Source organism: Acinonyx jubatus, chromosome C1, assembly GCF_027475565.1.
Source record: "Acinonyx jubatus isolate Ajub_Pintada_27869175 chromosome C1, VMU_Ajub_asm_v1.0, whole genome shotgun sequence".
Lineage (NCBI taxonomy): Eukaryota > Metazoa > Chordata > Mammalia > Carnivora > Felidae > Acinonyx > Acinonyx jubatus.
Window position 1 is genome coordinate 196,387,232 of NC_069381.1, and position 16,425 is coordinate 196,403,656.

The following is a 16,425-nucleotide window of genomic DNA, read 5'->3' on the forward strand; positions in this document are numbered from 1 at the left end:
TAATTTCCCCATTTATAAAATGTGCAAATATACAGTATATGATCTCTAAGGTTCTATTTAGCTCTAAAATAAAGCTATAATTCCAAAAGCTGTATAAATGGATCTTATTCATTAGAGTATCAGAGAGCATACTCATGTAATCAAATATTTTTATTCTAAACTGTGAATATAAAATATTTCATCAACAGAAACTTGCCTTGTATGTGAAGTTATAAATGTCCAAGTAGTGCAGAAGGGTGAGTCCAATGAGGTAAGACTGACGGGATCTTTCTGGAACAGACAGGTTGCAGAACTCCTTCATCACATCCTCCATTTTGGAATAGGTCATATTAGCATCACAAGAATGCAACCAGAACACACGAGAAATAATCTGCAAGTTGGAGGAAGAAAAATATTTTAGCTGTGAATCCTTTGAGAGCTAGCTCTTAACATAAAGGTTTTTCTTTACTCTTAGATTTCACTTAAAAATATGATAAATTGTCCTCCAAATAAAAAAAATTTTTTTTTCCATTTAAACCACTAATCACCACCAATAAAACTATAGACAGCTCATTGTCCAGTGGAAAGCTTAAGAAACAAGATGGAGAAAAAGAGTCAAAGAAGTGTCTGTGATGATTCTGAGATTTCTCATTTGAACAACTGGCTGAATGATGGTACCAAGAATTGATCTGGAGTTAAGTTTGGAAAAAATACTAGCTTAAGACTCATTTTCCCTATAAAATTTACTTAGTTTATTCAAATTGCATTTCATTTTAAAATTATTTGAAGTTATAATCTTATATAATAATCTCAAGGTATCTCCATCAAGAGATAAAGGGCAAAGAAAAAAAACACCTAGAATTGGATAATAATATGAATCAACTGTCCTGGACAGTAATGGTGTGTGAAAAGTGAGGCATGAATATGAGAAGACAGAAGTCATCCCTATTGCCATTGAGTTGAAATCAAGAGAAAAGTTTACAAAATTTAAGACTGTTGAGGGGCACCTGGGTGGGTCAGTTAGTTAAGCATCCAACTCTTGATTTCAGCTCAGGTCATGATTTCACGGTTTGTGAGTTCGCATCCTGCATTGGACTCTGCTTGGGATTCTTGCTCCCTCTCTTTCTGTCCCTCTTCCCCCTCTCAAAATAAACATTAAAAAAAAATTGTTGGAACTTTTCTCTCTTTCCTATTGAAGGTAATAAGAATGTATACTCCCCATTTACATGTTTTTGTTCACTAAAATGAACCTGCTCTTCAGAAGCCAAACACATTGATTGCTGAAATTAGATCTTAGGATAAAATGAGCAAAAGGTGAGATCAAAGAGAAAAGGTCAATGAACTACTATTTGATAGAACAAGAGAAAAAAAGGGAAGGCAAAGCAGTTTTAATTTTTGTACGAGGGAACCAATGAACAGGACACAAGCAAACCTACATATTTCCCAAAAGCAGTCTTAAAGGCCTTCCACAAACTTTATCCAATACGGGAGAAGAGCTGCACTGTGCTTAGAATGACACACTCTGTCACACGGAAGTTCTGAATGGATGTGGCCTTAAGCTCTGCAGTTCTTTCGGAAAATTTCTATGACATTTTCAGACAATGGACTTGGAAAAGGGATAAAAGAAAAGACAGTTCAAGTGGAAAACCCTATTATCAGCCTATGAGGAAATGACATTATTCATTTTCACACCAAAACATCTTTCCTATACCTACAAACTTGCCCAGAGTTCTCCGGATTCTGTTTTACATACTATGCCTTGTCTTGCTTGCGACTCTTAAAAACCAAAGATGAGTATTCATTTCAACAAACTGTAAATGGTCTGGTGGTTTTTTCTCCCAATTAGATTACTGAAATCTGACTTTGATGTCATCATAATAGACTGTGCAAATTTATCTCAGAAAACATGATTGAGATAGGAAATATGAAGAATTATTGACAGCACCACTTATTTAAGACCATCTAGGTGCAAGGAAAGGGAGAAGACAAAGACAGGAAGAGGAAGGAAAAGGAAGACTAGACAGAAAAGACAAGACAGTGATAATCGTCTTGCTTCAAGATTTTTCTTCTAACTCCACTTAGGAATTTGGACCCTAATTTTATCATTCGCATGGAAAAATCACCAGATTTGCATGCAACTTCTCCATGTTTTACTGAGAAGTGCTTACAGATACTAAACATCATTTAAACTTGTAAAATCTGGCTGGAAGCACAGATCTATTGCACCTTACCTCAGCTCTGCTATCAGGGATAGGAATGGCCAGCAGGCTGTCAACACTCCTACTGGACATTCCTGTTGTTCTCCTCAGTTCTTCTTTCAGCAACTCAACATTTTTAAACATTTCTATTAACTGACCTACAAGGAAACAACAACAACAAAACAACCTCATATGTTGGTTGCAATGTAATTCTTTTTGTCATTATACTAACGTTAAAGAAACCTTCTAGACTAAAACATACATTCAACGTATATGCCTTGTGTCAGGAACAGATGTCTCCCAGTCTTGGCAAACTCTGCATCTTTAGGATCTATTTCTATCTGATTTAGACTTGTTCCTATTATGAAATCATTAACCTAAGGTAACAGATTGCTCTGGGTTATAAATTTTCCTTAGGTGTCTACAACACAAGGTTGATTCAAAAAAAAAAAAATGATTTCCTCACAGACTTTGATCACATAATGCACTAAATATACATCCCTCCATTTGATTTAAAACATCACACAAATTCAAAATGCTTTTTAACCTCAGATCATATAATACTGTCAACTTAGGACAGGTCTGCTAAATCCATAACATAACACTGCCGGGCATTTTTCCTTAACTTTGCCCAGCACACTAGAGTTTATACAGGAGATTTAATAATCATTACCTCACTTTTAAATAGAATGTTTTTAACTTCAAACTTTTTTAGGACAGTGATTATAATTATTTCATATCTGGGTCATTTAATGCATAACAAATAATATTTTGGCTTTATGTTAGCAGATTATAATCTCCATTCTGCAAATATCCTTTGATTTCTTTATGAAGTTTCCTTTATGCAAATATACCCTCTTTATTTTTGGACTTAGTGCCCTTCCAATTTTGTGGCTGCCTGTTGTCCAAAACTCTGAATGCCTTTCTTTTCAGTATTGAGGTATTATGCAAAGAAGAAACGTATTGCATGATGCATCATGCTCAGAATACTAATAGAAGGTTCTGAATTGAGATTTCTATAGACAGCAGCGCATCTTTTTTATTTTTTAAATCAGATTATATTCCCAGAAGTAAATAAATTCCATCCTAGCTAATGCACTTTAATATATCAGAGAAATAAAAGGTGAATGGTTTAACTAGTTAAAATTTTGAAGATCTTTTTGCTGTGAAACCAAATTTCCCTATTTCATCCTCTGCTGGCTTTCTGTGTGTTTATTTTAGACAAGTAACCATATTTGAAAGCTTCATATTTCTCATGTGTGAGGGCAGATACAAAGTATATTTGGTTGGGAACTTCAAAAAAGCCTTTCTTAAACTGCAGCATGAGAATCACGTGCATTCTTATAAGACAGCACTTAAAATACGGATGGGGAAACACCTCGTTTTTCAGAAGCGTCTGCACTGTTATTGACATGCATCATGGCTTCTATGGTCGGCATTAACCGTGTGATATTTTCCAAGTAATTCATTTGCAATGCCTGTTCTAGAAACCTGAAACAAAGCAGAAGAGAAGATAAAATCGATCTAAGCATATCCATAATTATTTGAGAAGGGATTTCTTTCACCAAAGAAAAAGGCAGTGCAGATACTTACCAATCCATATTTAAATTAATTTTGCTTGGATCCCCAGTAAGCAAATCCCTCAGTTTCTTAGATAGAATATTGTCACGGTACAGTAAGTTGGTTGCTATTTCGGTGCCAATCTCTGCTGCTTCAAGGAGCTGCACATGAAACGCACTTTCTTCACATAGGTTCCCAAAGTTCATATCGGAGAGCTGGCACATTCTCTCTATTGAACTGAAGGTTTCAGATTCACAAAGAAGTTCAGTCAAGTTTCGAAGTTGAGACAGCTTTCCAGAAGAGAAAAGAAGTGAGAAGTAGATTGGTTACATTATTATAAATATTTGGTAGTTGAAAATAGCCAACCAACATTGATTTACTTCAAAAAAACAACACTGTGCATATGTGTTTATTTAGTTAGCATTTGGCAAGTTTTACCACAGAGCATTATTTCCTGTCATTTGAGGTTTATTATTTTCTTTTTTTTTTTTAATGTTTGTTTATTTTTGAGAGAGAGACGGAGACAGAGCACCAGCGGGGGAGAGACAGAGAGAGAGGGAAACAGAATTTGAAGCAGGCTCCAGGCTCCGAGCTGTCAGCACAGAGCCCGACTCGGGGCTTGAACTCACAAACTGCGAGATCATGGCCTGAGCTGAAGTCAGACACTCAACCGAATGAGTAGCCCAGGTGCCCCTAGATTTATTATTTTCTTAAGAATTTTATAAAACTTTTGGACCTGATAGGCCTGTATTTCCCAACTGTACTCATACCTTGTAGATTCAAAGGTTAAAAAGATGTAGTTCAGTTTTATCTCACTGAAATCACAAATACTTAAACTAATTTATATTTTACTTTGTATTTTAAGTCATGTGGAAAAGCAGAGAGCAAAGCAGGTTTGGCTTGGAACTTCAAAAAGGGTCTTTTCCTCATACGCATTAGGATAACTACTATAAGTAAAAAGGAAAGAAAGAAAATTATAAGTGCTGGGAAGGATATGGAGAAATTAGACCCCTCGTGCACTGTTGGTGGGAATATAAAATGATGCAGCCACAGAATGGACTTTCCTCAAAAATGAAAATAGAATTACCATATGATCCAGCAATCCCACTTCTGTGTATATACACAAAAGTATTGAAAGCTAGGTTTCAAACAAATACTTACACGCCCATGTCATTATTCACAAAAACCAAGAGATGGAAACAACCCAAGTATCCTCTGACAGATGAATGGATAAACACATGGTAGTACATACATACTATGGGATATTATTCAGCCTTCAAAAGGAAAGAAATTCTGACATATGCGACAACATGGATGGCTTTTGAGGAAATTGTGCTGTGTGAAAGAAGCCAGTCACGAAAAGACAAATACTGGATGAGGTCACTTAAATGAGGTATATAGAGTAATCACATTTATAGTGGCAGAAAGTAGAATGGGGGGGAGAGAGGCACAGGAGTTATTGTAATGGCATAAGGTTTCAGTATTACAAGATTGAAAGAGTTCTAGAGATTGGTTGCAGATAACATGGATGTATTTAAGAAGACCGAGCTGTACAGTTGAAAATGGTTACGGTAGTAAAGTTTATTTTACGTGTGTTTTACCACAATTAAAAAAAAATTAATTGACAAGAAAACAGCCTTTTACAAACTACAGCATGTGAATCACATGCATTTCAATAAGACTGCATTTAAAATATGGATGGGAATACACTTGGTTTTTCAGAAGTGTCTGCACTGTTTTGGACATTATCGTCTGCCCTCTTACCTACTGAGGGAAACTGGATGCCTTTGTTCTGTGAAAGTGCTGGAAAGTTCTGTCGTGCTTGGAAGCTACCCTGGAGCTATTCCTTTTAAGAGGCTGAATAATTTGGAGCAACATCTCAAGAAGCAAATATATGTGTCATTCATTGCAACTCAATTTTCAATTAGAAGTTGCATTTTGATAGAAATGAAATATTTTATGATACAGGCAAATGTTTAGGGATGTTTCTTTCCATATATCAAATGGGAAAGATACAATGATGTCTTAGATGAAAGATTTATAGTAACTGCATGTAGGCAGTAGTAATTAAACACTGATCATCCTAGATAGTAAATATCATTGGTCTATTTTTTACTGTATTTAATATTCTAATTGACTCCTGGCTTAGAACTATCTAAAATGGCCTCATGCATATTAAACTTCTACTCACTTGTCTTATTGCTATGAGAAAATTTCCATTACAGGCCCAATTGTTTTACCAGCTGTAACTACATGTTTGCCACTCTATTCCTTTCTTTCCAAATACTATACATGATTAACCTTTTAATAAATAAAACCAAGCCTCCCTGCCATGTACTCCAGTGGCTTTTGGTGATTTTTTTAAAATAAAGATAATTTATTTATTTTGAGAGAGACAGAGAGTGTGAATGGGGGGGGGGAAGCGAGAGAGAGAGAGAGAGAGAGAGAGAGAGAGAGAGATTTAGAATCCCAAGCAGGCTCCACACTGTCAGCTCAGAGTCTGACATGGGGTTCAAACTCATGAACCATGAGATCATGACCTGAGCCAAAATCAACAGTCGGATGTTTAACCAACTAACCACCCAGTTACTCTGAGTTTTAATGATTTCTTAAAAAAAGGATAAATACCGGTAGCCCAATATATTTGTTTCAATCGAGCTTTGAGGGCATAGTAAATGTGAATGATTTTTACTTAGTAGAGACCAAATATATTTTTTAGTTGCAAGTTTAACATACATGTATGAGAAACCTGTAAAAGTCTATACAGTGTAATCTTGGTTTGATAAGATATAAGTTAATGAAGGAGAAATCGGAAATCTAACCATGCTACTGAAATAAAATTGGTTCTCTGAAATAAGAATTTAATTCAGGGTCAATGATGTGGAATGCATTGTGGGGCACATCTATCAAAGAATAACCCAACGGTCATTTAGTATTTGTCATTATTTACTACTTTCTTCTAAAAGCAATACATGCACTACACATTTAGAAGCTTCATGGATCATTAATAATCAATCATAAATTCAGAGAATTAAAATCCTCTCTTCAAAAGTATGTGTCAAATCTAGAATGTAGGTTTGTCAGCGCCTCATATACAGTCCTTCTCTCCTTTGTCATGACCCTGGTCCACAAAGTGAGTAAGTGCTCAGATCTAAACTTTAACAATGAGCCATAACTAACTCCAGGTCCAGCTGTGACTGAATTCCCCAGGGCCATGGTCCCCAAATGCATCTGAGTCAGAAATGTAAGCTACATTTAAATAAGACTTCAAAATATCATAGGCATAAAAAGGATAAAACAGCAATGCTCCTGGGCCCTTGGCAAGTAAATGCAGGGGAAAAGGAACCTATTTAAAAATTTAAAGATGTTACAATAAAAATATTGTGTTGCCCACATTTCTGCCCAACATGGGCAGAATATCCACTTTACGTATAGTTCCCCGACCAGGAAGTTAACCTCCCCACAATGAAGGGAGTAGAAAACACAAAAGCTCAAGAAGAGTGCAATGTTAGGGCTAGAAAAGAAGGGTAGGAACAGAAGAAAAAGTCACCTTTGAATGGCAGGCATTTGACATTTTGGAGGGTCTAAACCTTCTTAGAAATACCATGAATAAAGTTTTGGAATGGGTAGGCCTTGACTGTCACAATTAAGATACTAATTACCAGAGAAGGCAAAGCAGGGAATTTAAATCATCTCTAGGAATTTGTCCTCATTCTTTCAGTTATATGTACTGAATATTTTCCCCATGTCAGACTATATGCCAGGTGCTGAGAATACCATAGGAAGGGATGTTAGCAATGTTCCTGACAGAGCTTGTAGTCTTGGAATGTATGGATTCTGTCAATTGCAGATAGCAGCCATGCTTGCTGTAAATGACAATGGATTTTCTACCCAAGGGACAGGATTGCAGTTTATTTCCACATCTGTGGCTTCTAGAACATTTTTTATAATGTAACCCTCAAGAGGAGCAGTATATCCAAAATGTGGATGCTGTTTTAAATTATTCTTATATCTATTTCCCATTCCATTAGTGTAAATGATTGAGAATGTGTTGTTTCAATTTCCCTGCTGTATATTTTGTGCTGACCGGTTACTTCACAAGTTGAGAACTACAATGAATAACTGTCCTGGTAACACAGTTACATCACCAGAACTCTTTACATCACCAGGGCTCTACTTTAGCACCCTCATTTGTTCATACATCCATGAGCTGTCTTAAGCATCTACTATGTGCTTGATGTGGGGCTTTAGAGATTTAGAATGCATAATTTTATCAGAGTTCACACTCTAAAGCGATGGAAATGAACCTTATTTATACAACAAACTATAATGTGAAGTAATAAGTTCCAATAGCCAGAAATCTGTTATCAGACTCCTCTTTCTTATGCCTCACACCTCACTGGCTGCCATGTTGTGTCACCTAACTTCCCATAACACTCTTGAAACTGTCTCTTCCTTTTATTCTCTGCCACTGACATAGTGCAGGGCCTCACTTTCTGCTTAGGTTACTGCAAAAATCACCTACTTGGCTTTCCTCCAACCTGACTTCCATAATTTTCCTAGATAGATCTCTTTCTAAAATGCAAATTTCATCTTCAAATGCACAACTTTCCAGATCAGATTCAAACTCCTTGACTAAGTCAAAAGAGGCCTTTGGGATCCGGGCCCAGTCTCTCTGGAGCCGCCTTTCCTTCTGCTCCAGCTGGACACATGACTACAGATAACCTGTATCTGTCTTCAGGATCATACCTCTGTCTTAACAAATGCAGGGCTCTATGTCTGGAATGTAGGACTGTAACCTAGTCCTACACAGCCTGCAAGAGTAAGCATTATCTCCTCTATGAAATGTCTTCTCCTCACCTCCATCCCCTATAATCAGAGTTAAATATCCCACCTCCCTAGACAGACTCCTGTCCATCCACATACCACAACACTTATCTCACTGTGTTATAATTATTGGTCTGCTTTTCCATCTGCTACCCTGGATTGTTATAAGGACTTTGGGGTTAGAGATTATGTCTTTTAAATAAACAGATTAGTGTTATGGGACCACAGATGATGAATAGAATGAATGAATGGATAAATATTATGTGCACACAAAGCCATTATCTTGGTTGGGCAACAGGGAGAAAGGCAATACTCTAATATTGTAGAAGTGACATTTAAACTTGTCCTTGAAGGATGAGTAGGAATTTTCCAGATGAATGCATAACTTCCTTCTCATTTGCACAAACAAATTAAGATAGTGCTAAATTAAGTACATTAGAAATTTTGATTTGTGTAGAAGACTAGGAAAAAATGTATGTAATCTAACTAGCATACTTACTTGTAATACACATGGACATATGTTTTGGATGCTTGCTTAATTAGACCATGTTGACTATACAGAAAGTCATCTTGCTTGCCCTGAATAAACGAGTTCTAATTTTGCTTTATCCCTGCCTACATAAATTCAATTAAACTGCTGTTCTTACTAGGAAAACTGTTTTCAAATTTTAATAGGGTTATTTAAGAAATGAAGTGAATATCATGATAACTTATATAGTATATGCATGAGCTAGGCAAAGAATGATAGATAAACATGAACCAACTGAAACTTCAGAGATTACAATTTTTTTTTTCTGTTGCCTTCCCCCTTTGTTTAATATCATACATCTTTTTTTAAGTTTATTTATTTTTGAGAGAGAGAGAGGGCAGGGGAGGGACAGAGAGAAAGGGAGAGAGAGAATCCCAAACAGACTCTGCACTGTCAGCGGGGGGCCTGATGTGGGGCTTCAACTCATTAACTGTGAGATCATGACCTGAACCAAAATCAAGAGTCAGGCGCTTAACTGACTGAGCCACTCAGGAGCCCTAAATATCATACATCTTAATGTGATTTATTGGTTTCTGCTTTTGATGACAATAAAAATAAGGTTAGTCTACTTCTGAGATTTCTGCACACTGCTAAGTCTAAACATCAGCTTTTAAAATCAACTTTCATAGTTTTAAAAACTGAGGACATCTCAAGTTAGAAATTATATTTTGAATATCTTTTTGAAATTATGAAGCTTAATGAGATAGCTATATTATTAGTCATTCCTTTATGTATGTGAATACTGTAATTAGGCTCTTATGGGTCATTTCACTCAGAGATATCTGTTAATTAAAAACAAAATGCCATTTTATAGCACAAAAACACTTTTGTGCCCCTTTTCTAGCATTAATCTAGTCAAAATAGGACCAATATTTATGAACATACAGATTTAAAATTTTAACTGAAAATACATCTTGGGGCACGTAGGTGGCTTAGTCGGTTAAGTTTCCGACTTTTGATTTCAGCTCACATCATGATCTCACGGTTCATGAGTTTGAGCCCCGTGTCATTGGGCTCTATACTGACAGCAGGGAGCCTGCTTGGGATTTTCTCTCTCCCTCTCTCTCTCTGCCTCTCCCCTGCTCACGATCTCTTTCTTTCAAAATGAATAAATAAACTTAAAAAAAAAAACTTTAAACTGAAAATACATCTTGCCAGAGTATTACAGGAAATGTACAGGTTTATTTATTTATTTTTTCTTTCATGGCTTACTTTTGATTTCACGACTTCAGGAACTGAAGACAAGTAATCCTCATAAAAACCATTTTGAAGAAAAGATTTTTTAAATGAAATTATGGACTGCAGGAGTCTTAAATTTTCTGTAAAGGAAGAGAGAAGAGTTACCTTATGTGAACTGCAAGGTCATTTAGGAAACCCATTTGAAAAACACCTTTATCCTAATTTATTGCCAAGTTTTTTCTAAGATAATGGCCTCATTCAATCTAAATATAAGACAAGTGAAAATTTAACCTTTCCTTGAACCATGCAGACTACAGAGTTCATTATTTTTAAAATATTCATAGATACTCTGCTTAGAGACAAAAATATTTCTAGCAAAGGTGCTACGCACTTTTGGCTCTTGTGAACTGAGTATGCTTTTATTTCTGACTTTTGGATATACTGTTAAGTTGAAGTGTTTGGGGGAGAATAGATTGTATAATCACTGTGACACAGACATGCCCTTCCCACCTTGATTAACTCATGGCTAGTAAACAAAGACCACACTTAAATACTTGTTACGCTATTTGCCTACCATTAGGTCTCAAAAAACTATTTTGGTGTGGGGAAAGTGAATGCATATCTCTAGAAAAATGTGAGAAAATTGATATTTTTCTTTAAAAAGGAAAAGAAATATTTGATTAAATGTCATCTTCATGGTTGTCTATGTAGGCAGAAAATTGGAAATACAGTGTGTAAGGGTGGGAAGTAAAACCAGTCTGCCACAAAAAAATCCTTTGTTTATGTAATTTACACCTGCTTTTAGAAGTCAATATTATCATTTCTCATTATTTTTTGATAACTAAGACTACTAAGGGCACAGAAAACGCCATGAAGGGTTAGGTGAACTACTAATAATTCTAGAAACTTGGCAAGTATGTCTGGGTGGCCATTGTCATACTCTCTGTTACATGGCCATCATACATTAAAGTCTGTCCAGGAAGCCAGGTGGTACTAGCAGCAGGAACAAAAGTAATAACGTATTAATAATACATATTAATAATATAATTAGATATTGTATTAATAATACAATTAGATATTCCCTTTATATATCAAACTACCAAACTGAAACTCATTCATATGGAAACTAAGATCTTTTAAAAGCTTTTTTATCTATTTTTTAAGCAAATGTCTTAAAATACTACTTTATAATAGAATTAGAACCATAAGCAGCATTTTGACTACTAAGAAGAGTATTACCTTGTGATCCCCTGGCCAAATTGTCAGTGACATTTCTCACACATGCCAAGTAAGGAATATAAGGACTATCTGCTGATATATTTAAGAGAGCATCTTCAAAATTTTCCAGTATTAGAAGCCTATAGAATTAGAAAAGAATATATAAATTAAGTCACATAAAAATAGAACAAAGCTATTTTGTTGAGGTCATTTAAGCTGTTGGTTATTTGGCAATGGATGACTTGGGCATTGGTTGACTTGGGCATTGGTTGACTTGGGCAGTGGCTAACTTGGGCAGCGGTTGATTTGGGCAGTGGCTGACTTGGGCAGTGGTTGACTTGCGCAGTGGCTGACTTGGGCATTGGTTGACTTGGGCATTAAAACACTATGAAGTAGAATATCTTCCTTCATACAACCTAAGTACACACTGGTTCCTCATCCTCTGAGCATTTACCTCTCCATGGGCATTACCATTATATTTAATTATTTTAATATCCAATGATTAGTGATCTTAAGATTATTTCTAGGCACATTCATATGAAAGAAAAAAATTACTGGGCTAGAGTTGTCAGATGAAGTATAGGACTCCTACTTAAACCTGAATTTCAGATAAACAATGAATAATTTTTCTTTTCTTTTCTTCCTTTTTTATTAACAATGAATAATTTTCAATGTAAGTACAACCAGTGAGTCTTGTAGATATTCTTTTCCTTTTTCTCACCCCCACCTTTAAGTCTGCCAACCCCCCTCTGGGTCTCAGTTTCTTCTCTTGTCAAATGAGAGGTAGAGGGCTGAACTGATCTGCTAATCCCATCCACCTATAACATTCTTCAAATAAATTTAAATTTATTTAACTGTGATTTTAAAAATAGGGGAATCTAACAACAATGTAAGTTCCTTTTGTTTTCCTTTAAACAACCAATTCCGTGTTTTCAAATTAACCACTTTCAGGTTTTCTTTCACCGTGACTAGCATATGAGAAGACAGCCTAAGATTTCTGAGGCATAGGTTCACGTGAGTAAGTATGTGTGTGTTGCATATGCCCAGCCACTTCAACTCTTAGGCTGCCTCTCTATTTGTTTTGTAACGTCTTCCCTTAGTGTCTCCAATTGAATTTTATGTACAGGAGAGATAGAATAAATGTCAACAGCTGATTTGGGGACCATCTGCTTTGCATCAAACTGCACAATACACAAATTAACTAGTTCTGTCAGATGTTTAATTTAGATTTTATTCAAATACTAATGGAAGAGACATCCTGGTGTAGCTAGAAACATTTAAGAAAATGTATTCATTAACATTAAAGCACTCTTAGGATATTTAGATGTGGGTTAATACAACCAGATCCTGGAAGAACTTTAAAAAGAAAAAAAAACAAGAGCACCTGGGTGGCTCAGTCAGTTAAGTGTCTGACTTTGGCTCAAGTCATGATCTCAGGTTCGTGAGTTTGAGCCTTGTGTCGGGCTCTATACTGACAGCTCAGAGCCTGGAGCCTTCTTTGGATTCTGCATCTCCTTCTCTCTCTGCCCCTCCCCCACTCACTCACTGTCTCTCTCCCTCTCTCTCTCAAAAATAAATATTAAAAAAAAACAACTAAAAAAGAAAAAGAAAAAAAATCTATGGCAAGAAAAGTCTCTAATTTGGCAGTCAGAGCAGAGTTAATTGGTCAGATAGCTAACCTCCATTTAAATACAGCTGATAGCCTCCACATAAAAAAAAAAAAAAAGTAACCATTTCCAAGCCCTCTTGCTTTTTCTTAGGCATTTCCCTGGCCAGACTCTCTCCTGCCAATACTGTCTTTCTTTTGTGTTTGTCTTTTTCTCTGTAGTACTTAGTACAGCACTGAGCCATTTGCATCCTAGTACAGTGCTCATAGCAAAATATCGGTTTAACCTTCTAGGATGGAATGACACAAGGGATTCTCATGGTGAATTTTCAAGCTTAAAATAGAAGAAGTAGAAGAATGTTGCACGAAAATATCTTGTGACCTTGAAATATCATCTAAGCCATTTCTCTTAGTTTTAGAAAGAACATTTGATTTCCAAGATTTTGATAATTGGATTTAATATACTCCCCAAATTAAGATTCCACATCTATGTGCCACTGCTTTAGCATAAGCATCCAATTATTCTTATAAACCATTTAATTTATGTGTCTTTTGTACATAATCCTACCTACTTTCCAAGAATGTTTGCGGTAAAAGATGAGTTTATGTGTGTGCATGAGTGAGCATGCATATATGCACACACACACAGAACGATACAAATAATAAACTTAGAACAAAATTAATCAAGATGGAGAAGAGTTATGAGGGAGAGATATTTCAAGCAGCCTTCTTTAGAAAATTCTTGACTAAAACAACTTTTATGCCAAACATTGCCACTCTGTGATTATTTTAAAGTGGGAATGGAAAGGAAGTCCAAAGATAAGAACTCCCTTAACTTCATCAATCTCAACAAGAGCCATGTTAAAAGTATTGAATTCTAGGGTCGCCTGGGTGGCGCAGTCGGTTAAGCGTCCGACTTCAGCCAGGTCACGATCTCGCGGTCCATGGGTTCGAGCCCCGCGTCGGGCTCTGGGCTGATGGCTCAGAGCCTGGAGCCTGTTTGTGATTCTGTGTCTCCCTCTCTCTCTGCCCCTCCCCCGTTCATGCTCTGTCTCTCTCTGTCCCAAAAATAAATAAAAAATGTTGAGAAAATAAATAAATAAAAGTATTGAATTCTTCCTAATAAACTGTCAGCTAGCTATCAACAACTACACTGGAATTTGTGCTCTGAAGTGCTAGCATCATCAATGCTATGGATGCCTCAAGGCTCTGAGAAGGGTACCTGGTTTCAACAATAAGCATCCAGTTGTCTCAGTTCAAAGGTTTTAAGAAATATATTTTTGATGGCTATATAGGGAATGTGTTTCAAAGACCTGCCTATTTGGAACACGGTGGTCTAGCCAGGGGGAAACTGCCCAAGGCTGCTTGACTGCTCTGGAAGGAGCACTAGGTTCAGCCACTGTAGAGGAGGAGAATGGTGGGAGCAGAAATAGCAGTTGGTTGTTTATGGAAGGGATTTCCCTAGAATTTACCCAGAGTTGACAGCTTCTCATTAAGTGATAGAAAGTTTATAAACAACTGCATAGATCCTATTTTAGAAAAAAAATGGCTAAAAATAAGTCCTACTATTTGATTTTATTTGTACAAATTTCCATCAGCACAGAAATATATCCTTTGGGACTAAAGTCAAACAATTTCAATAGTATAATTTATCAGGCCAAAACAACCTTTACATAACAGGCCATCTAATCCCTAAATTTGCCTTGAGCTATAGGAATTTACTTCAGTCAGCTTCTACAGGCAACCGCGTGCATTTTCTATCATGATTATTACAGTTACTTCAGGGCACTGCTTATATTAATGGTCTTTAGAAGCCAAGGCTGCTGTCATTTCCACTGCCTATTTCTGAGACAACATATTTACATGCCCCAATAAGAGTACAAAATTATATTATCTATAAACAGTTTTACCTATGCGAATGCTAGGGAAGCAAACCAATTTTGTATTACCTTGACTGGCATGAGAAATACTGTGATTTTTCAAAACCAGAATACATCATGATATGAAAAATTGGATGCTTATCTGTCTTCCATAATGAAAGACCTTAAAGAAGCTGGAAACTGGACCTCTATCTAGATTTTCCTCAGAAACATAAGGCAACCAATTCAGACAGGACACACTGTTACAACTGAACAGGAGATGCTCATGCCGCATTACCAAGGGTCACTGGGTAATATGAGAAAATAAGTTTTGACTTTACTATATTTCCAACTATGTCCTTTTCTTTGGTCAGTCAATAGTGAATTTTTCTGTTTCAAAGTCTTACAAATTGATAAAAGAATTACGTTTATAACTTGTGTTGATTGCTTATTCAGACAAGTTACCTACCAACTTAGAAACAAACCAACAGACCAACAGCAAAGAAAGACTTACTGTGCAGCCAGGCTGCTTGGGGATAATAACTGCCCATCTTCCTCACTCCACACATGTGTTGTGTTGCCAGAGCCACCTAAAGAAATGACATTTATATAGGTGAACACTTAACATGCTTGCTTCAAGGAAGTATTTTTCTTAGCAAAACATCACCACAGGTCAAATAAATGGGAAGAAAATACAGAAAAATCTGCAGAATTTTTCTCCAAAGAGTTTTACAAAAGATGTCTATGCTCTTTTTGTTGGAGACATTCAGGATATTTATAGGTAATAGATGCCTGCTAATCAGAAAATCCTAATGGTCAAGCACATGCATCTCTAAGAACTTCTTTCTCCATTTGTCAAAACATTACATTATTTTATCCTAAAAGCTGTATCATAGATGACTCTTGAATACTATAATGCACATTGTCTACCACGTGATTTGTTAATCAAATGAGGCCAATTTCAGTCTTACAGGTCACTGGATTTTTTTGCTTTCAGTTGTCAAGAATATAGCCTTAGGAAACATCTGCTATCACTAATCTATATTTTCCATCTTTCAAAAAGCAACCACTGATTTCAACTGAATGCAGCTGTGAATGCAAATTGGCTCATATTAACAGAACCATTCTGAGTGGTCTCAAATAATATGAAGGTTCAAAGTGTGGGAGGCAATCGCTAACTAATGGAAACCATATGGGAATGTCTAATTCAACACTGTGAATTGCCCCTCGAAGTTAAATAGGTCTCTGATTCCGCTTGCCACATAACACTGTATCATAAAAAGAATAAGTGTGCAACAGAATTCACATGAAAAATTGAACATGAGAGTACTTTTAATGGCTACTGCATAAATAAAAATCATAAATCCAAGGCTTTCATTCAGCCCCTTCAGGGAAAAGGTATCAAGTCTTTCCATCTTCTCTGGAGACACTACTTACTCCTTATAATCCAGTATATTTCAGTGCTGGTAT

At 36.2% G+C, this 16,425-nt stretch overlaps 1 protein-coding gene across 1 annotated transcript in view; it reads right to left on the minus strand.

Annotated features, from left to right (window-relative positions):
- Positions 1 to 16,425, minus strand: part of ABCA12 (ATP binding cassette subfamily A member 12) — a 174,456-nt gene that overhangs the window by 72,185 nt on the left and 85,846 nt on the right. Inside the window, exons 9-15 of the mRNA XM_027051488.2 lie at positions 15,470 to 15,545; positions 11,512 to 11,630; positions 10,306 to 10,412; positions 3,771 to 4,027; positions 3,556 to 3,668; positions 2,211 to 2,335; positions 197 to 370 (exon numbers count right to left, since the gene is read on the minus strand). Coding sequence (XP_026907289.1) covers positions 197 to 370; positions 2,211 to 2,335; positions 3,556 to 3,668; positions 3,771 to 4,027; positions 10,306 to 10,412; positions 11,512 to 11,630; positions 15,470 to 15,545 — 971 coding nt within the window. The remainder of the gene's footprint in view (positions 1 to 196; positions 371 to 2,210; positions 2,336 to 3,555; positions 3,669 to 3,770; positions 4,028 to 10,305; positions 10,413 to 11,511; positions 11,631 to 15,469; positions 15,546 to 16,425) is intronic.